Genomic DNA, 13,381 nt, shown 5'->3' with positions numbered 1-13,381 from the left:
ATGTCCAACCTAAACCGCCATTGCTGCAATTTAAGCCCATTGCTTCTTGTCCTGTCCTCAGAGGTTAAGAAGAACAATTTTTCTCTCTCCTCCTTCCTTGTAAAAACCTTTTTCATACTTGAAAACTGTTCTCATGTTCCCTCTCAGTCTTCTCTTTTTCACATTAAACAACCCCACATTTTTCAGTTTTCCCTCACAGGTCATGTTTTCTAGACCTTTCATCATTTTTGTTGCTCTTCTCTGGACTTTCTCCAGTTTGTCCACATCCTTCCTGAAATGTGGTGCCCAGAACTGGACACAATACTCCAGTTGAGGCCTAATCAGAGCAGAGTAGAGCGGAAGAATTACTGCTCGTGTCTTGCTTACAACACTCCTGCTAATACATCCCAGAAAGATGTTTGCTTTTTTCAATCGTGTTACACTGTTGACTCATATTTAGCTTGTGGCTCACTATGACCCCCAGATCCCTTTCCGCAGTCCTCCTTCCTAGGCAGTCATTTCCCATTTTGTATGTGTGCCACTGATTGTTCCTTCCTATATGGAGTACTTTGCATTTGTCCTTATTGAATTTCATCCTATTTACTTCAGACCATTTCTCCAGTTTGTCCAGATCATTTTGAATTTTAATCCAATCCTCCAAAGCACTTGCAACCCCTCCCAGCTTGGTATCGTCTGCAAATTTTGTAAGTGTATTCTCTATGCCATTATCTAAATCATTGATGAAGATATTGAACAGAACCGGACTAAGAACTGATCCCTGCGAGACCCCACTCGTTATGTCCTTCCAGCCTGACTGTGAACCACTGATAACTACTCTCTGGGAACGATTTTCCAACCAGTTTTGCACCCAGCTTATAGTAGCTCCATCTATGTTGCATTTCCCTAGTTTGTGTATGAGAAGGTCATGCGAGACAGCATCAAAAGCTTTACTAAAGTCAAGATATACCACGTCTACCGCTTCCCCCCCAGCCACAAGGCTTGTTACCCTGTCAAAAAAAACTATGAGGTTGGTTTGACATGATTTGTTCTTGACAAATCCATGCTGACTGTTACTTATCACCTTCTTATCTTCTAGATGTTTGCAAATTAATTGATCTAGGTTCAGTTCCCAGTTTTCCCCCTCCTTGTGTTTCATGGACTGCAGGCTGGGTGATAGCATGAAGGGTCTCCATGCTTGCAAGACCAAACTCGCTGTTTATTGCTAGAACTATTTACAAAGATGTAACTGCAGCCAGCATTCCAGCCATGAGCACACAGACTGACTTCCTGGTGCTTCCTCCACACAGTCTCCTCCTGCGACCTGTGCTCCCCGCTCCAAGTTCCTGGCAGGTTGCTACCCTGTGTGTCCTTGTGCCTGTCACTTTCTCTCCCTGGGCCTCTGTCCCACCATCCGCAGAATGGTGATGGATGATGATCCTTTCACTCAGCCTTGGCTTTTCAGATAGTGAGCTCTTTGCAGGTATCCCTTTGTTCTAGGTTTGTGCAGGGCCGAGCACAATGGGGTCCTGAGCTGGGGCTCCTACCTGCTGTTGTATTAGGGGCGGTGCCTTGAACGACTGAGCTTCCCTGACCGAAAGACTGGAAAATATGAGATAAATAATGTGAAGCTCTTTGCCCAGCCTGGTGGAACCGGCCAGAATAAACCAGATCTCCCGGAAGCACCTTACGCACTGAACACCACAGGTGCTACCCCCGTCCAAACATTAGTGTGCAGCACCCAGCACAATCAGCCCTGATCTCTGCTGGGGCCTCTACTTGCTGCCTGCTACAAATACTATTCCTAGTGGAGAAACGTTTCTAGAACTGGGGCTGAACAGCAGCTGCCCCTGGCCCAGAGCTGTTTGGATCTGGAGGTGGGCTTTAGCCAAGCACAGAAATAGGGGCCAGCCCCACAGCTCAGCCCCAGGTTCAAGCTCCTCCAGAGGGGTGGGGGGAACGCTGGGGGGTCAGGCCTGTCTCTGACCGTTTCTCAGCTCCTGGTTTTGATGCAATCCAATGGCAGTTTTGCTGCTGGCCTTCACCTGAACCTAAGTTTGACCTGGTGCCTGAATTTCAGAGACGGGAAGGCTGAGTCACACGAACAAACCTCCCCCTTCTCTGACAGATGGGCATTTGGTACGGTTCCACAGGCTGGTCCAATGGAAACACCCCAACGGGTTTGGAACTGGCCTTAAAGGGACTAGCAGCCAGGGGCTGCTTTGTGCATCTGACCTCGTTGAGAAGAGAAGGTGGGGGCCTGGTTTCCCTTTTGCTCCAGTTGTACACCAGGCTCCTCTGATCTGCTCAGAACAGTTCTCCTCTCCATGCACGGCCAAACCAGGACTGCGACGCAAAGGGAAGTAAGGACAAGAGGGAAGGAGGCTCATGGTCAGTGGATTATACCCATCTGCATGCTTCACTGACCTACGGTCTCTTCTACTTCCTGAGTTTCTGGGAGCCAGGGTTTCACTGGGCTCCAGGTACCGGGACTTTGGGCTGCTGATTTGACATAGAAACAGAATGAGAAGTTTGCAATGGGGGGAACAAACCTTAAATTATAAGGCAGAAGAGCACCATTCAGAGGCGACGACTCCGGCTATCTCAGAGCTACGTTAGCAGGGCCAAGAAGAGGGCCTGATCTAGCAAAGTGCCCTCAACTCCCCTGGAAGTTACTGTAGCACACAGAGCTCCCAACCAAGATCGAGGAGCCCGTCATATCAGATGCCGCATGGATGCAGAGCGACCGAGCTCGGGGCCCCATCGGGCCGGATGCCGCACGGACACAGAGTGACCGAGATCAGGGCCCTGTTGGGCCGGGTGCTGCACAGAGGCAGAGTAAAAGATAGTTGCTTCTCTGATGATCTTACAGTCTAAATAGACAAGAGAGACAAAAGGTAAGAGAGGAAACAGAAGCACAGGGAAAGGAAGTGACTTACCCAAGGTCATCCAGCAAATCAGTGACAGAGCCACAGCCAGGATTAGAACTCAGATCTCCTGACTCCCAGAGTCCTACCCTCTCAACACTACCTCTGGTGCTCAGCTGCTCCCTGAGAGAGAGCCTCAGACCTCACAGGATCAAGCCCAAAGGAATGTATTTTCTGGCAAAGACAGAAAAAGGGTGGAGGATGAAGGGCAGGTGCGAGAGTGACTGATGGAGACCCGTGTGAGAAGCTAGCTAGTACCTCATTCCCATCACTACGACCACTGCAAATAGTGGGGAAAAATCTGCCCAATAAACAGCAATCCTCCTGCCATGAGATCTGCCTCCTGTCTTTGTACATTTCCTTTGCCAAGGAGAGAAGCCAGAGTAGGGAAAGGAAATCGTCCATGAATAGAACAGGGTTGCCCAGCAGATCTATTTTAATGATGCCGTCAGAACATACAGCTGTAAAGCATGAAACAGCACCAGCAACACACAGTGGTGCAATCTCTCTCTCTGCCTCCAGAGGACACTATACAACTGAGAATTATTAGCCATATTGCAAAGCCTTCAAAATAAAAATAAACACATTCCAGAGAAGCTGGAGGATAAATCTAAGAATCGTCCAAAAAAAAAAATCTCCTAAATTTCTATCCTGCTTCAGCAAGGAAAGAGTGGGTCACGTCTCTCTCAATTCGCCTGGTTTGCTTTTTCCGCTAGTTTTTTCTGCGTCTTCATTGGAAGCTCCGGATCCGTAAAATGTTCTGAAATGACAGAGAAAGGTGAAAAGAAATATTGGTCTAAGGCATCTTTTGTTTCATTCGGTGCCTCCATGCAATGGTGATAGATAGATAGACCCGAAAGGTGGCTGGACAGATGATAGACGGCTGGGGATGGATGGTGATAGACCGATAAGGCACATCTCCATCTCATTCCACACACGTCCGTGCTCGATAGACGGGTCTATATGGTAAATTTGCTGCCCAAAATATTATTAACACCATTTCAGGTTGATCTCCAATGCCTTGTAGCCTCCCAGAACATCAAATGCACCTAGAGCCCAACCTCCGAAAGCCAGGAAATACACTAAGGGCCCAGATTCACAAAGGTAGTTTAGGTGCCTAGCGCCCATTGGAATCAATCAGTGAATCCGTCCCCGTAACACGGCGAAGGCCGTTGTGGTGTATGCAGACGAATGACAGAACACAGAGCTGAGCGACACACCACGCCACGTCAACTACATCGTCATCAGCCCGAGCTCTTCTCCAGCAGTTTTCAGCTGCAGCTCTCAAAGTGCTTTGCCAAGGAGGGCCGTATCATTAGCCCCATCTGTAAAAAGGGGAAACTCAGGCCCAGAGAGAGGAAGTGACTTGCCCAAGGTCACCCAGCTGGCCAGCGGCAGATGGGAATAGAACACAGGTCTGGTGAGCCCCGGTCCAGTGCCCTAGGCAGTAGGGCACAGCGCCTAAATGCAAGTACCAGTGTAAATGGCATCTTTACTTACTCATTGCTCTCCAGGGGCTCTTGCCAGCTCCGGGGGGGCAGAGTTAAGGGTGTGGAGTGAGACTGGTGTGCACCTTGCCACCAATCTTCCTCTTAGAGTCTAAACCTTCCTTTAGAGACTCTAACCAGCCCAAGATCCAGTTTCTAACCAGACTCTTCCTTAGCGGCTTGAGGGAAACCTCAGCGGGGGTGCCAGCATATGCCAGCCCCTGGCATCTAGACCCCCGTCCCAGCGCAACAGAGCCAGAACTTTTGGAGAACAGTAAATCATTGGAGGCCCCAGTGGGCCATGAACGGGCTCATTCCAAACATCTGCCATGGCCGCAGGCCGCACCTTCCACAGCAAAGGATGACTGGAAACCCGTGCAGTAGAAATAGCAAGGCTGTAGTGGGGTGGCCACTGACCGAGCGCCCCCTCTTGACCAGAGGTCACTCTGCAGTGCCCTACTCCCAGTTTCTTCCCTCTTCAGCGCCCCTTAATAACTCACAGTCCACAGGTAACGAAAACACATTCCCCTCATGGGGTCCCGTTTATTGAGCCCTTACATATTGGCCCCTCCGGCCCCAACCCATGGGATGCCACCCATTATATTTTCTCTGCCAGTCAAGAAGGAGCAGAGTCTATGGGATCCCCAGGAGCGCCAAGCAGCAAAATGATCATATTTTGAATGCACACACTACCTACCGTAAGCCGTGTCCCACTTTGGCAACTCACAGAGGCGGAGCTTATTTTGTGGGTGGAGCTTGGAATAGCCCCACCCTCCTTTTTTCCCCCTTCCAATTCAACCCTTGCTTCAGTGGGGTTGTACTGGATTTACACTGGGGTAAGCTAGACAGAATCTGGCTCACTTTCTCTAGACTGTTGCCTCAATACTTCTGAAGATGATAATAATACTAACAGGTCTTGCTTTTCATGTCTAACAGGATTAAAATAATGGTTTTACCTGCTGCAAACTCAAGGATATTCTCTGGTCTTCTCAGCATAACTTCTCTGGGGAAAAAGGGGGAGAAATAGACTTTAAACCGAGTTTTACTGATTGCTCTTGTGGTGGCTTATTATGTTAGTCCTGTCTGAAGATGCAGAAGACGAATTGGTAAATTACACTTTTATATTGGGAATCAATAAGCCAATTAGTTACTGAGGAGAAACATTTAATTTATGTTTGCCTTCAATTTTAGGGAATTTTATATTTATAAAACCCAACAACAATTTAGACTGGCACAAAGCTAAGGAATATTTATCACAATTAAAGCTTCCTCACTGAATTACACAGCCCTGCATTGGGAATCGATAAGATAATTAGTAACAAATGGGGGAGAAAACATACATTTCACCTGAAATAAAACCGCAAACATTTCATCGTGGTTAAATACTATCCCGGGATAATGTCCCAAGCATTTTGTAACCTGAAATCCTATTGAAAGCAATTAGATATTGGTATGATGGATTGCGATCTGCATTCACCTATGCTCCTGCCGTTCGGTTGGGTACCTCTGCAGGGAAAGGCCCAGTTCTGGCCTCACGCTGGAGTATTTCTGTTGGCTTTGATGGAGTTACTCCTGATCTACAGTAGGGTACGTGCGAAGACAACCAGGCACACAGTATCCATAATACATCAGGGTAAATCAACATAGCTGCAGTGAGGTCAGTGAAGCGATGCCAGTTTAAACCAGCTAAGGATCTGGCCCATGACTGGAGTGGGGAAAAAAGGAGCCTCTCCCCTTCCCACTTAGGAACACCCATCTCCATGCCATTTGGTTCTTGGATGTCCACACTCCCTTATGCTACTTGGGATTTCCCTGCTAAGACCAGAGAGCTACAAGAATCTTTAATCATACATGCACGAAGCAGCAAGAGGGAATTATTTAGGACCACAGGGGTATAACGGAGAAACAGGATGAAATTAAGAAAAGAGGGGCAAAAACCCTTCGGTGAAGTGTCTTAAGCTATGGAATAGTCTGCCAAGGCCGGGGTATTAGAAGCCCCATCACTTGAGATATTTGAAATTAAACTGGAGAAGATACATCCTGAAAAGAAAATGTCGTAGACTAGAGGAAATAATCAAGCATCAACAGGAAGTAGATGGGCCCTACCAAGATTTTTCCATCTCTAGTGTCTGGGTAGAAGCTTTCAGACCCAATTTTCAGGACAGCTGAGCACCCCCAACTGCCGCTGAAATCAACGTGAGCTGCAAGTGCTCAGTGCCTTTGCGAGCTATCTCCCTAATAACCCTCCTTCCCTTTAGTCCAGGTGAGTCCATGGGGTTCTATCCTGGCCTACGCTCACGCCCCTGCCAAGACATAGCAGATAGTGGGGTCCTGCAGTATTGCTTTTCCATAGGAGAAGAAATCAGTGATACAGAGTGTGGGTGTAGTCTTAGTACAATCTGTTTTATTTACACTTTATACACAAGGCCTGGAACAGAGAGGGTTGCCAAGAGCATGCAGGCAATGCCTCCTGTCAGGAAATTTCAGCCACGATACCAAGGCCTGGTTCCCAGGGAGGAACTCTGCCCCAAGAACTGGGATTAAGGCAGAAAGCAAATGCCCCAGCTGCTTGCAAGAGCACCCCCAAAGAGTGGAACATTATAAAACTAACAACGCAGCATTTCTTCAGAAACTGAACATTGCTCGCCAGCACAGACAAAGAACTTGTAAGACTAGGTGCAGCGGTGCCATCTGGTGGCCCCCAGCCTTACAATGTCATTCTCAACTCTCCTTTTCCTTCTCCCTTGCAGTGATATTTCCTCTTACGAACTGCCCTCCACATATACACACTAAGGGCTAGCTTCTGGTTAATCGGTTTCCTCCTCCCCCAGACAGCACACTGTACCTTTCTCATAGAGCTGGAAGGGACCCTGAAAGGTCATCAAGTCCAGCCCCCTGCCTTCACTAGCAGGACCAAGTACTGATTTTTGCCCCAGATTCCTAAGTGGGCCCCTCAAGGATTGAGCTCACAACCCTGGATTTAGCAGGCCAATGCTCAAACCACTGAGCTAGCCCTCCCCAAACCACTGAGCTAGCCCTCCTCCACTGCACCTCTTGCATGCCAGTAGAACCCCTGGAAAATCCATCCAGTATGGGAGAAGGGGGCCTGCGCTAGCAATTGCAAATTCCTGCTGGGAATGGATGAGTTTAAAGCTGTTGACAGCTTCCACAAATAGCTCTGATTCTCCCTGATAAAATCCCGCTGGGTCAGCTGCATGGAATGGGGGTCAGAACAGATGCCTGGGGGTTACAGTGCACTTGCTCACTACAAGCTGTTCCATGCTGGGAAGTGCGAGGAGATATTCACTGGATCATCTCATCTCTGGCTAATTGGTCACGTCAGGGTCTGGTCTTTTAAAGGGAGCTCAGGCCCAGCTTACACCCGTGTTTCACTCCCTCCCAGACCATGGGACTTGTAGTCCAGGGAGCATGTGACTGAGTGTGAGCGAGGCATGCTGGGAAGGTGGAAACAGCATATCAAGGGAGAGAGCTCTGAAGAGAGCCACAGCCGGGAGGGGGGAGTCCTCCAGGGCTGGGCTGGGTCTCAGCTGCCAGGCCACTGAGTCAGCAGGACAATGCTGAGTTGAGGGCAGACTGCTTGAGTGGTTGGGGCTAAATCCTGCAGCAGCGGGGGAGCATGGGCCCCTGGGTGGTGTAGAAAGCCCTATGCTGAGGGTGCTAAGCCCAGGGATGGCAGAGGGTGACCATATGGACTGTGTTCCTCCTCTGAGCAAGAGGGGAAAGATTCATCCAGGGCAAAGGGACTGTGAAAACCTCTGTGACCTAAGCAGAGGCCCTGAGCCCAGGGAGGGCAAAGGGAACCGAGAGCCTGTGAGCCGGGGAGAGGGCTGCTTTCTGTTTGTCCTGGAAGGGGAAGACTTTTGACTTGGCCAGAGGACTAAATCAGACTGGGGAAGACCATCTCCTGAGGAGGGGAAACTGAGGCCCGGTGAGGCAACTGAGCCAATAGCTGCATATCTGGTGTTGGAGGTAAATTTTCAAGACTCCAATTACTGTAGTAGCAAGTGTCTGTGTTGTTGGGAAGATGAAATTACCTCAGAAATCCTGATAGCAGCAGCTCAACTTCTTTGTGAGACCTCAGGTACTTCTCATTGGCAATGCGAGTGTTAATCTGGGAGCAGAAACACAACAGCAAAGGTATGTTTAAGGGATGCAGCTCTGAACTGGAAGTAACCCCGGTTCATTAGTCCTACGGTGCCTTGCTGAAGCAGTAGTGATACATAGCATTTACGTAGCCCTCTGCGTCTCCAAAGTGCTATGCACATGTTAGGTAATCCTCCAAATTCCCCCTGTAAGGGATGATCCTGTAAATCAATATTATTTATGCCCATTACATTGATGGAGAAACTGAGGCACAGAAAGGTCATCTCTTCCACTAGGCACCAGTGGTAGAGCCAGGAATAGAACCCAGGAATCCTGACACCCAGAGTCAGATACAAGACTGTACTCTCTGCTCTGCGGTAGACCAGTGTGACTGAGAATTGGGCAGTTGGTTACAGTGGTGTAAATCCAAAGTGACTTAGTTCAGATTTACGCTGCTCTTGCTGACAGTACATTCTTGCTTGATCCAGCTCTAATCACTAGACCCAGGCCTGATTCTTCTCTCAGCATTACACCTGATGACTTCATGACTTCATGACATGACTTCAACGGAGTTACACCTGATTTGGGTCAGTGTTAATCAAAGAACCAGGCCTACTGCCCTCCCAGAAAACGAACGGCGTGTGCTACATTTGGGCTTACAAAGTGGGGTGTAAGGAAAGCATTTTGCAATGGACTCTAAGACAGTCCCGTTTCATAAATAATCCTTGCAACAAATCTCTCATCCCTGCAAGGACTAAACAAACGGACAGGTTTCTCACTGGGGTCCCCTTTGGCAAACTGTCAGACTGAACAAGGATCACTGTTTTTTTTGTGGTAGTTTTGCATGAAAAGGTTTTCTCTAGTGGTCTAAGATAAAAGTTAATTTTGCCGATCTATACAGCACCACAGCTTTTCAGAGCACTTGCTGTGCTTCATAACAATTATTTTCTAGTTAATATCTGCTTCTTATTTTTGTGCTTAGAGTCCCTAGCTGAGATCGGTGTCGTGTTGTGGTAGGTGTTGTATATACTAGAAACAGTCCCGGCCCTGAAGAGCTTGAGCAGAAACACAACAGCAAAGATATGTTTAAGGGATACAGCTCTGAACTGGCAGTAACCCGGTTTCATTAGGCCAACGGCGCTTTGCTGAAGCAGCAGTGATACATAACATTTACGTGGCCTTCTGCATCTTCAAAGTGCTATGCAGATGCTAGGTAATCCTCACCATTCCCCCTGTAAGGGATGATCCTGTAAATCAATATTATGTATGCCCATTACATTGATGGAGAAACTGAGGCACAGAAAGGTCACCTCTTTCACTAGGCACCAGTGGTAGAGCCAGGAATAGAACCCAGGAATCCTGACAGACAAATTCTGAGGGTGACAGAGAGGCCCAGAAAGGTAGCAGAACTGGGCATAAAACCCAGCTTTCCTGACTTTGCAGTGTATGCTCTAATAAACGTATTAGATTTTATTCACTGACATCCTTCTAGATCTAAGGTTTAATCTAAATCAGGCCCTGGGGAAGCTGAGTAAGTAATTATCACCTTGATGAGAATATTCTCCCTAAATTGGAGGAAAGACTGAAACGCACTAACGACTGATCAAACATCTTTTGAAATCCTAAATACGTTGACTCTGCAGATGGCAAAACGGAGCAGCTACAGTTTATGTGCAAATGCAAAATGTGCGCTGGCTGGGTAGGGTCAAAAGCACTTCAACAGGGTTTTCTGGTTGTTTATCAGTAAATTGGATTGCCAGCCCTCCGGCTCATAGCTTTAAATCCAGGAATCTGTGATCTATCCTTGAGACCATTCCAGCTCAACGTAACTAGAGCTGTGCAGATAATGGGGTTTTTCACTTGGCTGGCGACTCCAAAAAATCAGAAAACATTTATTTTGAGTCAAAGTGAAAATGAGCTTTTTTTCAAAACTTTTTTGGCATAGCAAAGAAAAAAATATTTTGAGTCCAATGAAACGTTTCTTTCAAGTCTAAATGAAACATTTTGATTTGATTCTGAGCATTTTTAAACACTTTTGATTGTTAATAGCATTAAAGGAAACTTGGAAACAAAAAGTTGTTTTGAACTAAAAAAAAAAAAATCAAACCATTTTGATTATTTTTGGACTTTTTTTCCAAGGTTTTTCGACTAAAACAATTCCGCAAACCCGACACCAATTCATAACACATTTCAGGGTGGCTGAATCTGCATTTTTGGCTAAAAACAAGTTTCTTAGGAAACACAGATTCTGGGACTGGACATCAAGGGATGGGTCACTCGATAATTACCCTGTTTGCTTGCACTGGCCATGCACAACAGGTCTGACCCAGTCTGGCTGTTCTTATTTAGAACAGGACGAAAATTAACACTTTTGGGTGACAATTCCGGGAGTGAAACCAGGACTCGATCAAACTCTGTGCCCCCCTCCCCATGCCTCGCTCATGCCACCGATGTCTTGCCAATAGCCCTAATACGGTCAAGACAGCCCATAAATCGGCTTAAACAAAATGATCGGGTAAGAAATCCAATCTTCCCCCAGCGGTGACCAGCAGCACCACTCCCCCCTTACTGGGGGGACGACATAGGGTTGTAGATCTAACCCTTAACATCCTCAGTTAAGGGGTCCTAGAGCTGCCTCAGGCCTGCACCCTAATTTTTTGGGAGGGAAGAAGAGGAGGAGGAGGAATGCCTCCCAGACTGAAAAGTTTTGGGGGGAGCAGCCCTCCTTTTGGGAGAGGGACGGGGGAGAGGGGAACCTTTCTCCACCCCCTCCTGTTTTAGGGTGGGATTGCCCCATTATTTGGGGGGAGGTGTTTCTCTTGGACCCAGCCCCCTCCCCTCACTTTAAGGGGGTGCCCCAGCTCCCCCCCACACACACCTTGAACTCCATGATCTGTGCCTGCTGCTCTGGGCTCAGGGCCCCCAGATCCAGCCCCTCCAAGCCGGAGGCCACATCAGCCATTTCGTTTGCTCAGGCAAGCTGCTGGGGTTGCTATGGGGACCGCTCCAGGCTCCAGCAGGCCCAGCCTTGTTCTGAATCCTGATCCTCCCTCCAGCCCTGGAGTGGGGCCGCAGGCCGGGGCCTCCCCTTCCCCAGCAGCAGGGGAGGAATTTACTCCGGCCTCACCTCAGAACTGGGGGCAAACCCCCCTCCCCAAAATCATGCCCAGATGGAGGGCAGAACCCCCCCAACCCAGTACAGATGCCACCCACCCCAGTGATCACGGGACTGAAAATGGCACTTGGCCCATGAAATTAGCCCACCTGTCTATGCGCAGTCACTGGCCAGTTACGTCCGCCCCTCTGGTTCTCATGCGCTAGCCCCAGGCTGCAAACCATTGTGGGGATATCGCCGGGGCCAACTCTCATGATATTTAGTGTGGGTCTTGTTGTGTTTTTAAAACCCCAGCTCTTGGAGTCATGGGAATGCCCAAGAATCTCTCCTTCTGCTTAAAGAGGGAAAAGTATATTTTTCACCCATGAGGTTGCAGAGAAAAAGTAAAAAACGTGACCCAAATGCTCCCTAAAGTCTCAGAAACCAGGAGGCAAATAAACAGAACCCACAACTCGTCTGTGTCTTAAAAATCATGAGATTTTAAAGAAAATCTATTGGTTTTTTTTAAGGCGCGATCATGATTTTTGGATTCATCAGGCCACCAAGCTATATTTATTTGTGTGGTTTTTATTTTTCAAATATCAATTTCCATCAGAACTTGAAAACAAATCATTCTAACCATGGAAACTTTTTGATTGGCGCCAAGATTGGCTTGGATTACAAAACCCAAATTGGGGGCTGACTCAGGCCTTTCCAGTATGAACAACCCCAGGGACACCAATAATTGTGAGATTGGAAAAAATAAAATTTGGGGAGGGCGCTTTTCTTTTTCGTTCTGATTTATATTTTTCAGTGCACGGGTCACGTTTTCAAGCTTTTCTCAGCAAGCAGGAGAGCCACAAATTAGTGCTTTAATGAAATAAGGCTGCCTTTTTAAACGCTGCGTGTCTGTTTTCTCTAAGCACAGATGGTAGGCGGAGTGAAAACTAAGCTTAAATCAGAGATGGCTAAGCCAAGCTTATCTCCAGGTGAAGGATTTTGTCTAATTTGGCTCTGCTCTATCTAATTATTCCTTGTGAAAGGAATGGGAGGGGAAAGACTGCCGTCCCACGTGATCTAAATAAGCAGACACAGAACGGACTGCATGTAACTTCTTAATCTTCTAGATGTTAATTTACACACACGGAGGTTGAAAAATGTTAGGGCCAGTTCTGATGGGCTCTCCTGTGATGCTCCGGGGGCATATAGGAGCATAAATAAACTTCAAAGCATCAGGGAAAAGCTGGATATGCACCCGTATACTGTCCCCAAACCCCAGCGTAGGGGATGTGGGGGGTATGGATAGGGATTGGGAGGAGGAAGAAGGAGTTTGCATTGCCCGCTCTCGTGATTTTACTGCTAGTCTTGTGATATTTGGTGATAAAGATGCCATGTGATTAAATGAGAGTCTCTGCTCCCCTCCCCGCCAAAGTAGAATGGGTGCAGAGAAAAGCTTGACAATATGACCCCAAAGGCTCAGAAAACAAAGAAAAAGAACCTAAATATATTATTTTGAAGATCTCGTGATTTTGAAGCCAATCTCATGGTTTTTAGGGACCAGACGTGATTTTTAGACACATGGGGTTGGCAGTATGGTAGCTGTAGCCCTTGGTGTGCCTATGGAGAGGCTAGGCAGCAGCCCAGCCAATAGGCAGCTCTGAAGAGGCCTTTGTAAATCTAGAGCAGCCCCGAGAAAGCTCCAGTTTATGGCGGCGACGGCTTGGAATACAGTCAGCACTAAGCCGGGCTTGTCTGTTTTCCCCCTGGGCTGCGTCTCCAGCACAGAACATCCC

General features: G+C 47.8%; 1 protein-coding gene across 1 annotated transcript; it reads right to left on the bottom strand.

The window, feature by feature from the left end:
• Positions 1 to 3,443: 3,443 nt before the first annotated feature.
• On the bottom strand, positions 3,444 to 11,529 carry RIIAD1 (regulatory subunit of type II PKA R-subunit domain containing 1). The gene is made up of 4 exons (XM_008170330.4): positions 11,373 to 11,529; positions 8,446 to 8,522; positions 5,347 to 5,393; positions 3,444 to 3,663 (listed from the first exon to the last, which is right to left on the bottom strand). The coding sequence occupies exons 1-4, from the start codon at positions 11,454 to 11,456 to the stop codon at positions 3,590 to 3,592; spliced, it is 282 nt and encodes a 93-aa protein (XP_008168552.2). The 5' UTR covers positions 11,457 to 11,529; the 3' UTR covers positions 3,444 to 3,589.
• Positions 11,530 to 13,381: the final 1,852 nt, after the last annotated feature.

This window comes from Chrysemys picta, chromosome 20 (assembly GCF_011386835.1).
Source record: "Chrysemys picta bellii isolate R12L10 chromosome 20, ASM1138683v2, whole genome shotgun sequence".
Taxonomy (NCBI): domain Eukaryota; kingdom Metazoa; phylum Chordata; order Testudines; family Emydidae; genus Chrysemys; species Chrysemys picta.
The sequence above is the reverse complement of the archived record's forward strand: the minus strand, read 5'-3'. Positions and strand labels throughout refer to the sequence as shown.